Below are 20,122 nucleotides of genomic sequence, written 5' to 3'. Positions count from 1 at the left end.
TCTGATGTAAACTTTTTCACTCAGCAATATGCCATTTATCTCAGACCAATTTGTGATGAGAAAATGGCGGCATGCCGCTCATTTGACATCAATATTGTACACTCTGCAGAGCGCCTTGGTTCAGGGTATACACTCAGACCGACCAAATAAGTAGATGTGTTAACCTCCCCTTTAAACAAGCACACACACACACACACACACACACACACACACACACACACACACACACAATCTATAAAAATATGCTTAGCTTGGGACCGCTCTGTTGATAATGACCTCAGCCTTGGCACCGGTCTGGGCCCAACCAGACTGCCGACAGACTGGAGGCTTTTGTGTGGACTCCCTATCTGTAACTCTGTGACCTTTAGGGGGAAGAAGAAAGCAGAAATGCTTTTTTTTTTTTTTTATTTAGAAGGGGTAAGGCTCACTCATTGTTCTGTACTGGTACAGTTTCCCTGCGGTAAACACAGAGTCGTTCCCAGGCTTGACATGTTGCTGCACCCTCCCTCCTCCCCCTCCCCTCCCTCCATCCATCCTTTGGAGTTCCCACACTGCCCTGTCTGGGTCATTGCATCAGCACCCACCTCCCCACACACACACACACACACACACACACACACACATACACATACACACGTCAACATATAGTTGCAAACATACAAATGCTACAACGCTTGATCAAATTTCATCCTTACATAATGGTACATTATAGACGGGGGAGCATTTAGACGGAGGACAGAAGCTCCCATGAGGCAGGGCCTGAGAGAAGGAACCATGACAAGGTCTTGATGCGCCCCATAGTTGCTTCGGACAGGGGCCATCCTTCAAGTGGGTGACAACAGTGCCTAAACGAATCACTAACCTCGTCAGCTTTCTGTTTACAGCCTTGAGACCTAGTCCTGGTCATCTCATTAACATTAGAGGCCTTTTAAAAGAACCATGTCCTGGTATCTGTGTGTGTGTGTGTGTGTTCCTTCTCTTGTTGTCCTTTTAGGAGAGTATAGGACCAGAGTCAGGACAGATGGGGGTTGAAAGTTGTTGGCCAAGTCCTGGGTCACAGTCAAAGTGCCCCCACAGCACTTGAATAGCACTTGGATACATATGTGAACATGTTTCACACCTAATTTGAAATTGATTCAGTAGTATCGTTATAATTAAAAACATACTTGTGTTTTTATCTAATAAACAATCAAAAGGTACTGTTACCGTCTTACATAGTTATGGCATTTCTCCCCACCTCCCTGTCCTTATTAAATAAACTACCTGTCCTCCCTTTAGAGGGCAGTGTCCCCACCAGGACAGGTAGGGGACAGGAGCTGATTTGATCGCTGCCTACTGATCCAGTAGTAGTCAGTCCTTGTTTTTATTTCTTTACTACTATGCTGCTGAGGAAATAGCTTGTTTTTATTCTTTGTTCTTACTCTTTTCATACTGTACCAAATAATGAAAGATCTCCGGGATAGATGCAATTTTTGCCTAGGGTATGTGGAATGTCGTTCACTGCTGCTCGGTTTCTCACTATTTTTACTGTGGTATTGAGTCTGATATCTGTTGCTGTCTGTTGATTGTATGTGTTTTTATACGCTATGCATGTATTTGATGCCTAAAACAAATTTCCCTAGTGGACATTAAAGCATAACTCAACAACTCAACAGCATAAGGTTTCCATTAGTTGTTACATTTAGAATTAGGTTCCTGAAAAAGACAGTTAATTGCAGGTTGTGCTGTACTTGTTTCTGCTTTTATGTAAAGATACACAGCTTTTGTCTTGAGTGCTATAAATGTGCCTGTACATGATTGCATGAAAAATGTCCAAAAAAATAAAGTAAATCTCTCTATATAAGAACTCTGATTCTTATCATCCAAAGTTAGACTCTCGGTTGAGTCCACCCCTGAAGGAGATCCAGGACATTTGGACACGGAGCTGCGACACCGAGGGGGGGGTGGGGGGCGCAGGCAAAGAGCGCCACTCCGGGACAACAAGGGCCGTTTAATGGGGTCTCTATTTCACTTTCCTCGCGCCGGCCCGCTCCCTCTCACCTCTCAAATGGGCCAATCTATTAAGCGTTTTAATGAGTTCCGCCAGACAAACTGCGAGATGCATGGCCCATTGCACAATGTGGAGAGAGGACGACGCACTTCTCGCAGGGCGCAGGGGACGAGAGGCGCTGATGGACACGAGACTACCAGGCGCGGGAGCCCCCCAAAACACACACACACACACACACACACACACACACACACACACACACACACACACACACACACACACACACACACACACACACACACACACACACGCAACACACGCGCTGACGCGCGGCTTTTCGCGTGCCAACCACAGGCGTTCATTTGTAAGATAAAGCCTGAATTATGGTTCCGCGTTAAATCGACGCAGGGTACGGCGTAGGGTCCGCGGAGACGCGCACCGTAGGCTCTGCGTTGGTGTAACGCGGAACCATAAATCAGCCTTTAGACAGGGATGATGCTCCGCCGTTGCGCAGACAGGTGGATACATGAGCGATGACTGACAGAACCAAGAAGTTGATTTAAAAATAATTTTTAAATGGTGGGACACAAACTGGAACCGAATGCTCCATTATTATAGGAGTTAAGCTTACAACTATTCAAAATTAGATCTCATCCGGAACTTAGAAAACCTTGTACCCTATCTATTTAACTTGGTATTATTCCTCTTAAAGTCATTTAAACGCGCCATAATGAATAGGTTTCTCTATTTTTATAGAGACACAAATATGCTAAACGAACCTTTAATTAAGCCCACACAGAACAGAGTTTGGATCACCCCTTAAACCCCTCCTCATCCGTCTGTGGCCGCAGCTCACCGCGGGGTGCGGCCTGCGCGCCTCGGCTGGACGGGAGTTTCTGCGGCGCACCGCATTACATCTGGACGTGCGGACTAATCAGTCAGCCTCCATCAATCATGCTTACGTTTACCACCTCTCCATCACCTCCTCTATTACATGCAACCCTTCTCTCTCTCTCTCTCTCTCTCTCTCTCTCTCTCTCTCTCTCTCTCTCTCTCTCTCTCTCTCTCTCTCTCTCTCTCTCTCTCTCTCTCTCTCTCTCTCTCTCTCTCTCTCTCTCTTTCTCTGTCTTTTTAATCAGACAATTTTCTTCTTCTTTTGCAAAGAAGGAGGCACACACTGAAAGATTTTAACCAGCAGAGCCCTTATGAGCAGTCTGGGATTTTAAATATTCACTGCTGATACTGTGCAGGCCTGGCTGGGGGCCAGTGTGGGCCCGCTTCTTCGGGGCCCAAACATTCCCCCATGCAGTCGGACTTGAGAGGCTGAAATGCTTCTCTTCAGACATGCATGCTAATAATCCCTAAATGCGCAAGGGAACTGGTCCTTCTGGATGTGCAAATATGTAGGCTTACTGTAGGAGCTTGGTGCAGTTGTTTGCTCTCCTCCGTGTGCGTTCAGATGGATAAAGCTCTCTTGAGTAAACTTCTGTTTTGTTACGTCAAAAGAGATCTGCAGAACTACCTCATAGAAAAAAAGTTTGTGGGGTTTACTGTTGTAGTTTTTTCAAGATCACAATGATGCATTGGATACGCAATTCATTCGAATGTTACTCTTACGATTTAATAATATGGCAATATTGGAATATTTCCGTTTTTTAAAAACGTTATGAAATTACAGTCTTCCTTTGTGACTCACTGTTTTTCTATTCACTTTTTCTGTCCAGATCATTTCAGACAAATATGCAGATACAAAATATCGTTTCATTTGATTTATTTAGATAAATTATTTTATCTATAGTCAAAAGTTAATGTACGGGCAATGCTGCTTTTATTTAAGCGTTTCGTAGGATAACTTTGTGTAATTTCAGAAAACCTGCAGACCTGTCTACATTTTTATTTGGACAACTCTGTCTAGTTAATAAAAAAATAAAAAGGGGGGCACGGGGGGGACATGTTGCAGTTGATCACAGCAGTAGAGTCAGCTACTAACAAAAGTTAAAAGACACGTAACACCACACACAGAAACCTAAAATACTTTCTATAGAGGCTCGGAATAGAGATAATTGGTTAAGAGGAGTTCAGAAAAAAGGCCCATCTTCACAATTCATTGTGAATAACGGTGTCACTCATCTTCTTGTGTCATAGTTATCTGTGCAAAATGTATTTAATTGATTTTCGTAAGAATAACTTTCATATTTCTAATTATGAAACAGTGAAAGCCTTTATTTGCTCCTAAATTATTTCTTAGCACAGTATAAGAAGTCTTCGTCCAATAACACCCTACAATATAAAAGATTTACCTGAAGTCTATAGCGTCTGTAATCACAGTTTGCAGGAAAATAAGAAACACATCAAAGTCTAGATTTGTTATTTCCGTGTCATAAAGCAATCACCACATGTTACACATCAACACGAGCAGGGAAATCTACATCACGATTCTCTTTCACACACACACATACAAAACTCTCCGACACACAAACGTTTTAAACAGCACCAATTTCCTTGAATGTTCACCATGCCCGTCTATGCGCTCGTTTTCGACGATTTTCTTTCCATCAATCTCGTATTTTTCCCCCCAGAAATGTTTCTCCGGCACACCGAGACGAGCAGCAGCAGCAGTGGCAGTGACAGAGTCGAGGCGCAGCAGCCGGGCTTTTAACTCCATACAGCAGTTACGCCACAGCGCCCACTACATGCAACCATCATTCCAATAGCGGAGCGGACTCTGGGAGAAAGTTCCTCCGTCGCTCCCTCAACTTTTAACTTCACAGTCTCCTTGAGACCCGGCGCATTATTTTCCAAGCGAAAATATCTCTATCTGCTATTCTTTAAACAAAATTTACGTTTTGGGGGACGTGAAATCGTCACAGAAAGTTTTGACAGGCAGTGATAACAGCGACAGTCTCTATAGGTATAGCCCGTATAAGATGTTTCAAAAGAAAAAAGAAAGGGATGTTGCACCTACTCGTGGCCAGTTTCCTCGCCCTGCCTTTGGACCTCATGCTGCCAGTCTTTCGGCGTGGATTTGTTTGGACTTTTTCTTGACTCTTTTTCCTCCTTTTTTGTTTTTGTTTTTTTTTTTGTTTTTTTCCCCTCTGTCCTTTTTCTCTGGGTTTCTCAATCCAAACGCGCTATCTCTCCAGCATTGTCAGTCTGGACACCTTCGCACATGCGCACAGCCCCCAAATGTGCCGGCAGCAATAGCCAGAAAGAAAAAAAAAAAAAGTTTGGGACGATTTATCACTTTGAACTTAACCTGATGTGGTCGTGATGGGTGAATCGTGGACATTCCGTTTCGCGTTAGATTTTTCCCCCGCGGCCACCGTGGAGAAAACGGGTCGCGCTGCGAAAGATGGCCCAAGTTGCTGCAGTCTGACACCCACAGCGTTATTCCCCCTGAGAAAACTTTTTAATGTAGTGTTATTTAATTTAGAGGTTTCCATAGCAGTTTTAATTTCATTCATCCTGCAATAGCAGTACTGAATAGATCTATATGCATGCATAGAACAGGGAAAGGGGAATGAATGTCATTTGAGAAAACCTTTCTAATATCTAGATTAAATGCAACAGATCAAGTGTCAGATTTTAAGGGTATATAATGCACATTTTCAGTGTGACTACTGGGAGCTTTGTCAGTTTTTTTTCAGTGGAACTAGAACGTTATTTATAAAGACGCCCACATTTTCTTCTTTAATGAAATCAATATTCACTTTAAACTGGCGATGCTGAATGTGGTCATTTACGATCTTTATATGTTTTGATTGTGCACTGACCACTGAAGGAGCGGGAACATGGATGGAAAATTCCGTCCCCTCTCTTTCTTCTCGGGCATTCAAGTGACAGCTTTAATATAGTGTCCAGCCCTTTTATTTCTTTTCTTTTTCCCTCTTTCTGAACTGACAAATATTAACACGATAAGTGCTTTCTATGAATGTTTGCTCGAGACGTTTCTGTTACAGTGCAAGAATTCAATTTGTAATTGCTGCAGGGCTGAAGAGGGTTTTTTTCTCTCTTTCATTCTTTTTTTACCCGATTTAACTTTGATAAAGAATTGTTTCTTCAACAGTGAAGGGGCTTTTGATCTAATCTGTATGGAAAAATATTTGAATTCATGTCTATTTTTCTCTTTGTTCTGGGTTTTATTCACTGGGTTAGTGAGAATCAGACCTCACTAACTAATGCATGCCATCCAGTTACTAAAAATCAATAAAGATCACGGCATGTCTTCAGCTTTATACCATGTTATGGTGGCGCGTTTAGATACATAAGGAAAAATAACAACAAAGGAGACTTAGTATACACATATATTTAAAAAAAAAATATTATTTATAAGTCGCTTTATTAATGAAACCTTTAAAAACACAAAAGTGAAATCTCACATTATGAAGCTGCATTAAAGTAATTGGCAGCTAATTCGATCTGCAGGATATGCTGACCTCGCAGATGAACTCAGTGATGTGCTGTGAACCTATTGCTTCCAAATTGGCTTGAAATTGACAAAGAAATGAAAGTCATGACATCATGCCATCATGAAAAATAATGTAAGTTGATAAAACAATATATAGTTGAACATGGCAAGGTAAATTTCACTGCAGACAAACGCTTTCTTTCAACTTCTAACTTAATCACAGAAAATTGCTCGTTTATAGATCTAAACAGGAGCCCAAGGGCTTGCAGTGGAAGTTTCCACTTCTTTTCTGAAGTTATCAAAATGATTATACCTACGTCCCTGCATCGGTTGTCTTTCTTTACACTTAAGGGAAGTTAATAATGATGCTTTATTGTGGCCGTTCCTCCTTCTAGCTCTGCTGTAATGACATAAATGGTGCTATTTAGTGGGCCGCCCCTACGGGACGCACCGCGCCTGAGAAGGTGGCGCACGCACGACGCACACGCACACGCACATACACGCTTCCACTCACAGAGAGAGCGAGAGAGAGGGAGAGAGAGATGGAGAGAGAGAGAGAGAGAGAGAGAGAGAGAGAGAGAGAGAGAGAGAGAGAAGGGCCGTGGAGCAAGGTTCTTTCAATTATGCTGAAATGAAACAGTTTTCTTTTACGGCTGTAAGTTGGACCTCTCTTCTTCGTTCTCCTCTCCACTTCTGAACCATTCTCTCAGTAAACTACGTTTTTTTTCTGAGAATATGCTGAACTCAGAGGAGGAGCAGAGCAGCCCCGTGGTGTAAGAAATTAATTGGGCTCTAGACCCACACAGTTGAGCGCATAAACTATAGGACTTATTTGCTTGGGTACTCGGCGTTAAATTCAAATAAATAAGTGGGAACAAAACAAAAAAAACCTTCATTCAGACTCAGCTTTTTTATTTTTTATTTTTTTTTACAGTAGGCAGGGGTTAAAACATACCATGATGCCTACAGACGGGGCTGCGGAGGCATACTAAAAGTGAAAAGGCCGCCTCGGGCGCGAGGAAATTACCAGGGTCCGCGTGACCTTTGAGTAAGGTAATCAATCAAGTGATCAACAGGAATATTTATCACCGCTTTGTCCAAGCAAACCTGTTCCTGGAAACAAAATTAAAGATGCAAAACAGACAAAACAGCAGAAATGAGTCATGGTTTATTAAACCTCTGATAACGAAATACGAACAGGGTAAAGAAAAATAAAAAAATCATCAGTCTAAAACACCAAAAATACACGGAGATAAAATGATCAATAAACATTCAAACAGCTCTACAATTTATACAGTAGCCTATATATATATATATATATATATATATATATATATATATATATATATATATATATATATATATATATATATATATATATATATATATATATATATATATATATATATATACATATATATAAATAAATAAATAAATAAATAAAGGTATCCACCTTTTTTTGTATTATTTACATTTGGGCGACTTGCTTTTATTGTGAGGGCGCACCAAAAAAAAAAAAAAGAACGCGGAAATCAATAAAAACACAGGTTAAACACAGATAATTGGTTTGACCTTGATGCTGGATAGAAAATACCATTTCCCATTGGAATAAACATTGGAATAAAACGTGATTTTTCCGTCTGCTCAAGAAACGAATGTTAATAAAAAGAGGACCAGGAAAGGATAATTGTTTCTGAAAACAAATCTATTGCAAATTTATGGGCAAGAGTGTATAACATTTTACATGTTTTAGCTAAAGAAAACAAAGGTTTGTATTGAGAGGAAAATGAGAGGGTTAAAAAAATATTTTTCGCCAAACTAGTAGCTATATGGGCTATTTAAAAAAAAAAAAAATGTATATTCTTTCACCTTCACAGTTGAACATTTACACTCATGAAAATTGGCAATATCTTTACCAAATTACGTCATTTCAGCTATGTTGTTTCAGTTTTTCAGGAAAAAAATATAAAAAAACATCCTAACTATTAATAACGATGACAACAACATCTCCAATAGAAAAGAACAAAACCGCATAATGCCACATTATCTTGTGTGTCAGCCTGAATTTAATGAAATAAAAAAAGTTGAGCCGGTCAGTGAGAATTCCTTATACTCTACTCCCCTCTAGTGGCCTTACTCCAGCAGTGTGGGCGATGTTCGGGAATGATGCCTGTCATAAAACTCATAGTCCAGCTAAATCCTATCAGGTATATCAATATAGAAACCAGTAAATTCAATAATCACAGGACAATGATTACTTGATGGGTAGGTTTGAATAACGACAAAGAAAGAAAGCAGTTCAGAAAAGACAGATTAATGGGCTGGTGTGCCCTTAATTGAAGTAAAGTGCATTTTAACAGCTGCTGGTGGACTCCAGGAAGAGAGATGCGCCTCAGAGATAATTTGTGGAAGTACACTTACCCCAAGATTCAAACTCATCTCATCAATTTTCAGTTGATGTTCCCCTTGCACCAGTAACATCAAGAAGGTATACGACTGCTAATCAATGGGACAGTCTATCAGGTTTATTTACTATCATTTCCAGGAAGAGCAGCGGGGGGAGGTCATGTCAAGTTCCCGGTTGCAAGGTAGTTAAAAGGACTATTTGAGACACACGTGTAACAAGTGAATAACTGGAAATGCGTGTTGCTGACTCCTGACAGCTGAAACATACAGTAGATCACCTGGAACTTTAACAGCGCAAAAGAAACGTTATCATCATCTCTGCCACATAGAGCAGTTACGTTAATATCATATTTCATTTGGACTGACAGTATCATGGTTCTCTCAGAGAGCCAATGCCAATTTTATAAGGACCCATTAAAGATAAGGTTTAGTTACCTCTGAAGTTACAAGAATCACAGGTCTGGAAAGTGGAATACATTTTTGAATCCTCATTCTCATTGTAATGCTATTATGAGGACGATGATTCAAAAATTTCCTCCATTTTCAATTCAGGTTATTTGGATACACCGTTTATTTTAAAAAGCTCCCTTTTCTTCAGAATCTTGGAGAACTCCTCCCTCATGGCAGGGAAGACACTGGTGGTATCTCACATTGTTTTTACTTTAGTTTTATAAGCCAGTGAAAAAAGCATATCTTCATTTATTTATTTATTTTTCCCACCCAGAAGAAAAAAAGTCTATTTTAAAGAGTCCAGCTGTGCCTGAACACGTCTTCAGGAAAACACAGAATTCTTTTCTTTTCTATGATCTTACAGCTTGACATTGACCTACAGTAATTAGCTAGATGGCTTGATTTAGACTGCATTAACTATTTTAAACACAAAAAAAATTAAAATCACAGCGCTATAAAATCATATTTAAACACCTAACTTCCTCAAAATGAACACTATGTGCCAAAGCACGTACCGCCAGCATACTGGCTGAAGGAAGTAAATTAGATGACTCACTTCTTGATCCTTGTTCAAGTTGGTACCGTTTTACTGTTGGCAGACATAATAACCTCAACCCAGTCAACTGAATCAGTTTTTAAAAAAAAAGAAAAAAAAGTAGAATATCTGATGTACAGTAAGAAATAAACATGCAAAGTCCAATCCAGCTCTTATCCTTTTCATTTCATAAATGATGTTTCACAAATGCTTACTTAAGCTACCTTATCTCTGGAAAAGATCATCGTCTTCCAGTAAGTCCGTGTGGAGGCGGCCAGGAGTCACTTCTCTGTAAATTTGGGGGTGTAATTTAGCCACTTTACGGACAATTTGTACCCTAAACGTTTTCATGTGGTGTGACATAATTGCAGCTCACAAATTCAGCCTTGCTGTGCTGCTCGTTAGGACAAGAGACAATCTCACAAGGTTTGCCCACAGATAGACTGCAGGCATAGTCAACACCATATAAAGAATAAAGAATCTTGAATCTTGATGATTATCCTACAGATGGTAAGTGTATTTTAAGCACAATCAGTGTTTTGTAAAACCTTTATTGTAATTGTGAAAATGCAAGAAAAAAAAGAGGCCATTAAAGACAAGAGTCTCTGTTAATGTCAATATAATTAAAGGTTTTACAAATCACAGATTGCTTTAAAGGCTGATCCTATCTGGAAGATAGCGTGGTCTTAATTTGACCAAGTCCAAGGATATTGTGGTTTTTGAGTTGGACCTTAGTACTCCATATGGCCCAAAAGCAGCGAGTTTCCACTAACAGAATAAATTATTTACAAATCACGCCCTGTAAAACTTTTCAAGAGTCTGCGTCATATCTGTGGGAATCTTCTAGTCCAGATTTGATCGGTCTAATGATGTGTTCTGACCAAACTGGAAGCAAATATTCCTCTGTTACTTGAACATTTTGAGCCTTTAGAGTGTTTTTGCAGAATTTGGCAATGAGCAAATATCAGCCGGTTGGAAAAATAAAAGGACTGTGTTTTCCCTTCATACATACCACATATCCTCAACATTTATTTCCACCATCAACAATCATCTCCTTTAGTATATCTGCTTATGATTCTGTTACTGGGGTACTGGTAAAAACTTTTTTTTTTTTGGTGCAGTTATGTCAACATCGAGACTGGATGACAGCTGGGAGAATCTTCTTTTTTGGCCTTTTCCCTTTAGGAGTCACCTCAGCAGATCACCGTTTTTTCCATCTTCCCCTACCTTCAGCATCGTCCTGTGTCCCACCAGCTGGGTGCATCTATCCATGTCAATTCTGCCTCCTCACCAGGGAAGAGCTGGGGGAGGCGGCAGCACAGCAAAACTAATTTCTAAGAAAGTAAGAAATCCTTGTTTTAAGAAAAATAGAAGACTATTTGAGACTATGTTGATAGTTTTAAGAATTCTAGTCAATGGTTTTGACTAGATTTATAGAATATTAGGGTTATTTCTAGATGGGCTGTTTTTGCAGTGAGGGAAATGATCATTGTCTTCATTTCGATGGGCCATCTACATATGCTGGAATGACCTTCAAAAATGTTGGGTCTCTGAAGATAAATTGCAAGTAATCCATCCATCCCTCCATCCATCTTTACCTATACGCACTTCTTTCTCTTCAGGGTCACATGGTCTTATGGATTTGATAAAACAAATATGTAAAAACCTCCATTAGAAAGTACTTCAGTAATTCATATATTTAAGCTGGCAGCAAGTCATTTAATTCCAACTGATGTAGAGAGTGTCTCTTCTGAGTTTTGATATCAACTGATGGTCTCATGCAGTATTTTCGGCATTGCCTGAGTTGCACATGTGAAACTAGATACCTGCCATTCTTGATCCATCATATTACTAATTATTTGGTGAATATAGCAATTTTATTTGATTGTTGTATATTATATATTTATACCCTTGTTTTATTTTATTATATTTGTTTAGTTTGCATTGATGATTACTGCATGTGCAGTGCACATTATGCTATAAAAAGGATTTACTAGCTAACGTCTGTTGATGCCTACATTTTGCCAGTAAAATCATGAAACTTTATGATAATCTTGCATAAACATTTTACCATCTAAATCACTTCAGCAGTTGAATCAGGCTAATATGTAATACTACAGTGCATGCTAATTATTCTGTCACACTGCAGATTCAAATGAAGGCAATAATATTTTCAAGATATTTATTGGATCGCAAATTAAGTACTAAAGAGTATTTGTTTTGCTGTAACTGTGAAGTTGACCACCTTGCGTTGTGCAAGGGACTGTTCGTTTGTATTTGGACTTTTGAAACATGTCTCTGATATTGCAGATGCAGTAGATGACTTTACTGCTGCCCTACTGATCATAGTAAGTAGTATACTTGTATGTTCATCACATGACACAATTGACCATAGGAGAGTGAAGACACAGTAGAGAGCAAACATCAAAAACTGCAAGAGACAGTCAAGAATGTATAAAAGAAAAAAAAGCAGCTAATGGAAACAACTTTCTATCTCCAACAGTGCCACATAAATGTTCTGCCAGAACCAACAGCTGAGGATTTAAAAACCAAGTGGACACATACCTATTTGGAGGAGTGTGGTAGAGCCATCACCGAATTCTTTAAGGCTAAACCGAACAAGGCAAGAGTCAAGGAAATTCACTCTCTGGGTGAAGATGTTGAGCTGTCATATCGTGTCATCCAGCTTCTGATGGCTCACTTCTCAGAGAACATTACACATCTGGTCCTTTTTGCTGATGTAAGGTTCTTTATTATACATACATATGTCATTGACTCACTTTACAACAGTACACTTTGTATTTCACTTTCTATGTCTCAGCATGGGTGGATTGGCCATAGGGAGTACCGGTCAGTAATGGGCCGGCTGTGGCTTTTTTTTTTTTGATATGCAATGAGATAGGCCCAGTAGTTCCCCCCCCCCCAGTCCAATCACCTTTAATGATGAGCTAACGACATGTCACTAGCAATCTGTGAGAGAGAAGAGAAAGCGAAAACGGAGAAACATAACGAAAAGGCGGTGCAGAAAAGAAATTCATTAACCACTATTTTATGGTGGTGTGGTTTGAGCATGCAGATCTGCTTGTTTACAATTTTTATAATTACAAATCATGTCACCAGAGTTAAACTGTTTTAAGTATCAATACACTTTCGTCAAGCCCACTGTCCAATTTGTTCATGCTTTACCTATTTTATTCAGTCAGTTTTTATTTATGGAGATTTTCAATTTAAATTACATCAAATAAGAGACAAGGAGAGTGACCCATTTCACATTATACAGTTAAAACTAATGTTCATCAACGGACAGTGTCTGCGCACGGATTGTGGTGGGCCAGTCTGGACAAAAAAAGTCCAGGGCCGAATTTTTGTCTCAGTCCAGGCCTGGGTTCTGCCACTACAGCTGACATTGAGAGGACAATCGCCATACCTGAAACACTTAGCCTGATACTGCTTGGTATGTTTACACCACTGGATATGCAAGTCAAAAAAAATGCTATTAAAGCATAATGCAATACAATGATGTATAGAGATATTATCATCTTACTGTGTTATCTAACTTCTCTTGGTTGGAGTAATGGTCAGTGCATGAAGAATTTATTTTCAAAAGAATGAGCAAACAGCTGTATACTTTCTGAATCCAACATTCAAAAGACAATGTTGCTTACTAAATTGTGCAATTAGAGATATCTGTGCAAATGGGATCCTCACATGGTGTCACACTTATTGCTGACTCTGTGATCAAGGTGGGATCATCATTAAAAGCACCTCCAACTGTACCATGGTTGTATGAGCATCATAAAACACAGCTGTACTTCTTTCCGTATCCACGAATCCAACAAGATGCACGACAACTTCTGTAACGAGAAAAAACGTACCATGTGCTTCCAGGTGACATGGCAGGAGTTCAGTGCTGGATGGTCAGCCTTGAGGGACACATTATATGTGAGGGGATTCAGCCCACGTTCCACGTATTACACCTTTAATCTGGAGTAGCAAGAGGAGGCAGCATGCACTCTCGAGTTCATCCAGCAGTTGATTCAAATAAAAGAAAATAAACACAATCTCAGGGGAATATGCAATTTTAAAAAACAGCATGTACGAACAAACATCAAAACCCATTGTGTATCAGTGAAGGGAGTTAATTTGTGGAACAACTGTAAAGATGAAATGAAATCATGTAATTCACCAAGTAAGTTCAAACGATTCTTTAAAAACAATACTCTTTATGGATACAAAACGGAAATGGACACATGAACTGACAGCCAATGACCAAAGTGCCTTGCCCAGCTGAACCACTTTTTCTTTTCTTTTATGCTTTTCTTTTAGAAGTTGTGTGAAATGAAGAAATGGTAAAAACAGAACATTAGAAGGGGTAGGACTAAAAAAGTTTTTTGAAACTTCATCCTACACCCTTTCAAACAGGAAATATTTATTTACATATAGATTTGTCTCTTTAATTTGCTTTGTTTTGCTTATGGTTTTCTTTGTTTTTTTTTGGTATATACATTTTATGTATTCTGATTATTTTGTTTTTGTTTTAACCTGTTTGAATAAATAATTAAACTAAACGAAACGAAACAGTTAGATACCTGTTGTGGGAATTTTATAAATTGCACAAAGTAAAGTACTGATCCTTAACAAAACTACAACACCGGTGAGCTCGAAATTATCAAAGTTTATTTTAACTGGTGCGCACCAGGAGAGTCACGTGCAGCCCGCAGGCTGGACGGTGAGTCTGAGGCCATATGTGGTCTGAATTCTTTATATAGGAATGGGACAGACCTGACAGCTCATTGGATGCTGGTAACATGAAAGACCCCCCTCGCATGACAGACACATGGGTGCCAGTTCTCCTAGAGAATGCACACATTACAAAAGAGGCGTAATCCTTCTGCATCTACACATATATTACAAAAGAGGCGTAGTCCTTCTTAGTTTCTTTCTCGCAGCTGGCCTTTGTTAATATTTGCATTTAAACAGCTGTTGATCTCCCCCCCCTGTTGGAAAAAATACAATGTTTGAATTTTTCCATGACATACCGTACTTTAAGTAGAACCAGAATTTTTCTTATGTTTTTAATCCTAACTCTACACAGTTTCTGCCTTTTTATTATTTTATTTATCAGATTCAGTGTAACAACTTTGAATAAACGTTATCATTTTTCAGGTGTTTTGTTGGAATAACCCTGAGAGAGGCACCAACACTGGACGAGGCAAAGTCGTATCCCAGACAATGGGCAAAGTTAAAACCAAAAAAACATACACCACACACACAACTATCTAGGCTGGATTGAGAAACCTGGTGTCTTTGAGCGAGTCGTAACTGTCCTGCCAATGTTCGTGGACACACTAACAGTATCTACAGTTTTGTAACATGTACTGTATAGTGATGTTCATTCAAATGTTTTTTTCTTTAAAAATGTGAACTGTATTGCAGACGATATATTTACCAACCTTTTTTTTTATTTAACATTCATTGATTTAACATGCAACTGTTCTGCATGTGAAGGTTGCGCATGTCAACTTTACATTGAAATAAAAAGTAAAGTGCACTAAGAAGCTGTGAAGCTTTTTTTCTTACATTGCAATCACAGCATTGAAAAATCAGTAGGTTTATTTTATTATGGTTCACCATCTCCTTGAAGCCAGGTTTCAAACAGAGATTTTGTGACAGTTACATCTGTTAACATGTTTTCCAGAACAAAGGGGCCTTTAATTGTATGCAATCATGTGACTATTCATGTCTTGATGTAGTTTTAAAAAAAATAGTTTATTAAAGGGCGAAAGGGCCTTTCTGTGTGGAGTTTGCATGTTCTTCCCGTGTTCCCTTGGGTAGCTAATGTGAGCTAGCCTGACAAAAACCTGCAGCAATCCTGAACTACACACTGCCCCCTCTGGCCAGCCGGGGCGCCAGATGGGGTGGGGAGGATCTGGCCGTGATCTGGACGTGATCCTTCCACGCGCTACGTCCGGCCTGAGAAGTCCAACCCTGTCTTGTGAAAAGAAGCAGCGGCTCACTCCTCAAGTTAAGGAGGAGAGTTGAGCTCAGTATGGCTCTCCTGGGGTTGGTAGAGGGAGAGCAATGCCCAGGACTGACTTAGGTAGGGGATAAAAATCGGGGATAAAAATTAAAAAGGAAAAAAAAAATAGTTTATTAAAATGTATAACTAATACAAACAGGGGCAGCACGGTGGCTTGGTAGTTAGCACTGTTGCCTCACAGCGAGAAGGTTTCAATTCCCTTGCCTGACGGGGTTATTTCTGTGTGGAGTTTGCATGTTCTCCCCGTGCTTGCGTGGGTTCTCTCCCGGTACTCTGGCTTCCTCCCACAGTCCAAAAACATGCGTAGTAGGTTAATTGATGATTCTAAATTGCCCGTAGGTGTGAGTGTCAGTATGTCTGGTTGTTTGTATATTTGTGGCCCTGCGATGGACTGACGTTCTGTCCAGGGTGAACCCCTGTTGCCTGAATACGAGCTGGGATAGGCTCCAGCAAACCCCCTTGACCCTGCAAAGGATAAAGCGGGTACAGAAAATGGATGGATGGAATAACATAAACAGTTCATACTGTATATTTCATGAACAGTGCAAAACTCTAAAGTAAGCAACAGTAAAGGGATGTTCATTTTACTGTTCATTTTACGGTAACATAATGGCAATCTACCTGCCAGTTGTTTACTGATTTTTTACAGGAATGGGATACCAAATTGATAGGTAGTCAACAAAGTAAATTCATCGGTAAAAAATATATTGGTGGGGGCACGGTGGCACAGCTGGTAGTGCAGCGGTCTCACAGCAAGAAGGTCCTGGGTTCGATTCCCGCCGGGGGACACTGTGGGCGCTGAAGTGCGTGTTAGTTCCTCCATGACTTCAGTGCCCACACCCTGGGTAGGGTTGGAGAAAGGGCCTTTCTGTGTGGAGTTTGTATGTTCTCCCCGTGTTCCCTTGGGTAGCTAATGTGAGCTACCCTCACAAAAACATGCACACAGTCCTGGGCTATACATGCCCCCTCTGGCCAACCGGGGCGCCAGATGGGGTGGGGAGGATCCGGCCGGAATAACGTGATCCTTCCATGCGCTACGTCCGGCCGGAGAAGCCCCACCCTGTCTGGTGAAAAGATGCGGCCTGCTCACTCCTCAGGTTAAGGAGGAGACCTGAGCTCAGTGCAGGGCCCTCCCGGGGTTGGTAGAGGATGGCAATGCCCAGGACTGTCACTTAGGTAGGAGCACGGGGTGGTAAAAATGGGAAAAAAAAATCGGGATAAAAATATATATATAAAAAAAAAAAAAGATATTGGTACAATTTTATGATTAAGATGGTCAAATTTCAACAGCACACTAACAATAAAATATTCGAATGGTCTTTGAGCGCTGTCAGATGGAGGAGACTTGTGTAACAATCAAGTGTCCAAAGAACAGGAAAGAAAAACAGACACTGATTGACAAAGCAATTGTTTGGTCTATAAAATATCCGAAAACAGTTAAAAACACCAGTTAAAACATCTTTAAATGGGAAGCTAAAAGTATCTTTGTCCGTGAAATCATTAAAACAAGACATCATGAAAGATTATTCAAGTGGTTAAAAAGGATTAACACTGTAGGTGACAGTTTTTAATGTATGTTACAGTCAGCCAATGAGAGCCATTACATTGAAAATCCTGTGAATCTTTAGAGTTCTCCAGATAGTGAGGGAATACCTAACTTAGGGCAGTTTTGAAGAAAATATAAATGTTATTTATTATTCAACAGTGAGGACACAGTTGGAATGTTTCCAGTTATCTGTCCATTTCCTGTTGGACTTGAGATCCTGTCTTCACACTGCGTCGCAGTGGGTGATTTTGTTCTGTAAACCAGTGGTAGCGACGTGTTGCTACTTTGTGTTCCAACTTATTGTCTTTTGTTGAATATGGCAAAACACTGTTACTTGGAAATGCTTCACAGAGCTGTAACAGAGAAAAGAGATGATGGAATAACGCCTGGTGCATGTAATCCTAAACATACTGTGCCTGTTTACGTAGTTTACCTGAAGCTTTCATGACAAACTGAATGAAACTGTTTCTGGTTCTTACTTGTCATATTTGCTGCTTTGCTTTCTTTCTTTTGTGCACATTAGTTTATGCAGTCAAGATATGCAAGAGTTTGAAAATGGATGTCAAACAAATATCCAAATAAGGACATCCCACATACTGTACCTCTGATCACATGACCATGCTTGAGGATCTGTAAATCCTGGACCCATCCATTTGTAAACTGCACATTTGCCTCCAGATGTTTCTAACTGCTGAACTGCTTGGCTGTGTATGAACTCACATCAGGTGTCTCCGCAGAGGTAGCTGATACAGATTACCGGTCCACCTTTTACTTGGAATTATATATGGTTCAGATTCAGAACCATTCAGAGGCTCTGACTTCTTCCAATAATCTGCTGTTGCTTCTGTTGAAGTTGCGCGTCACAATCTACTCTTTTATTGTTTACCACCTTTCTTTGCATGGATCTTGATTATGCATCTCTCACAATTCATCATCTCTTGACTTGTTATTTGTGTAGCTACCAACATCCTCGCCATGCCCCACAATGCAATTCAAGGAAGAGTGTTCCCGAGCCCTATGGCCATTTCTTTCTATTCAAGGAAATATTCCAGCTGTCCTTGGCAAGGGGTGCACACCCTGGAAATGTAGCAGTTCTATCACAGGGGCAAGCAGCCATGCACGCTCACGCCCGTGGACAATTTAGAATCCCAGAATCAACCCAATATTTGGATTGTGGGAATAAACTGGATTGGCGGTGAGAAAAACCCTGGAAGGCACAGAAAGACTATAAGGTGTTAAAAACAACACCACCATTCTGTATAGTTTTTAGTTTAAAGATTATGATAATGGCAATGGTGGATTCAGCAGACCTTATAAAAAAAATCATAATACTTACACCTGTAATCAATATAGCAGTACATCAGAACATTACACGTACACACAAAACACATGTATCCCAAAAATGACTTTATTCCTCTCAAGCCTATATTCCTCAGGTTCATTCAGATCCAGTTGTTAGAAAGACACAATAAGACTCAACAGGACTCTGGGAAATTCAATCAACATCTTTATTTTCAGTATGTACTTAATAAGTCAAAAGTTTGAGGTGCATAGTCATGAAGGGAGCATGAGCAGCATGGTCACGAACACAGACAAACAGCTGGACATTCACAGCCAAAGCTGACCCAGGAAAACCGGGCTTGCAGATCTGCTTTGCATGTGTGTTGAACACACTGTGGTGATGGAAGCAATATATATGAGACTGCTGCGATGTTTTAACCTACTCTTAAAATCTATCATTTGTACAAGTTGTATAGCCGTAGACTGTTTTCAGTAAAATGTTTAGATGTGAATCAAAACTTTTTTTTTTTTTGTCTTTATAGAGACAGGGTTATGTTTTACAGCTCCTAGGCCAGTGTGTAAAACAGAATTTAAAATAGCCTAATGCTGTGAAAAGAATGTGTGGAGGTCAAGGTGAGCCTGTGCTTATAATTTAAACCTCTAACCAGGTTGCCTTGATCTGTGATCTCAGGACATGTGTTTCCAGAGGTTTCCAAGGCAGTTTGTTCAGTATTTAATGTCATATTGACACACAATAGATCGTAACATGCGTCATAACTACTAATCATTTTAGATTTTTTTTTTACATTTTTTTTTATTTTTACTTCAATGATACAGAATTGTAATGATGATAATGTGTTTGTGCCAAAACAAGAGCATATAGACTACCAGTCCAAAGTTTGGACACACTTTCCCATTCATTTAAATAGGAAAGTGTGTCCATACTTTAGCCTGGTCGTGTATGTGTACATACATATCTACTGTTTCATTGCATTAATCATCCCCTTGGATCAGGACTGAAAGGAAACACTTTTTTTTTCTTATTTTTTGCTGAACTGAACCAACATCAGATCAGTGTTCTGATCTTCTGCTCTCTGTGGAATAGAGCTGCAACTAGCCAGTATTTTCATTAGTGATCAATCTGCCAGTGATTTTGTTCATCAAACAATTGTTTGGTCTTTAAAATATCCAAAAACAGTCAAAAATGCCCACTACAATATCTATAAATGCTAGGTTGTGTTACTAAATATCTTGTCCCACAAATATAAAGACAATAATCTGAAAATATTTGAAAAGCATTAACTTTTGAAAAACTATTTAGATGGTTAAACAGGATCAATGCTGTAGTTGGCAGTTTTTGAGTTTTCTAGCGAATGACCAATCAAGTACGTGACTCCTCGTTGCAGCTCTGTTGTGGAATGTGGAAGGCGGAGAGCAGACGTCAGACTCTTGGCTTGGCAGTGTGA

The 20,122-nt window shown here is 39.8% G+C and overlaps 1 protein-coding gene across 9 annotated transcripts in view; it reads right to left on the bottom strand.

Moving 5' to 3' along the window:
• Positions 1-5,101, bottom strand: part of mecom (MDS1 and EVI1 complex locus) — a 137,381-nt gene extending 132,280 nt beyond the window's left edge. For all 9 annotated transcript variants that reach the window (XM_061719138.1, XM_061719139.1, XM_061719144.1 and 6 more), the window contains exon 1: positions 4,956-5,101. In XM_061719138.1, coding sequence (XP_061575122.1) covers positions 4,956-4,992 — 37 coding nt within the window. In that variant the 5' untranslated portion in view covers positions 4,993-5,101. The remainder of the gene's footprint in view (positions 1-4,955) is intronic.
• Positions 5,102-20,122: the final 15,021 nt, after the last annotated feature.

This window comes from Cololabis saira, chromosome 4 (genome assembly GCF_033807715.1).
Source record: "Cololabis saira isolate AMF1-May2022 chromosome 4, fColSai1.1, whole genome shotgun sequence".
Lineage (NCBI taxonomy): Eukaryota > Metazoa > Chordata > Actinopteri > Beloniformes > Belonidae > Cololabis > Cololabis saira.
This window is presented reverse-complemented; position numbering and strand designations above follow the sequence as displayed.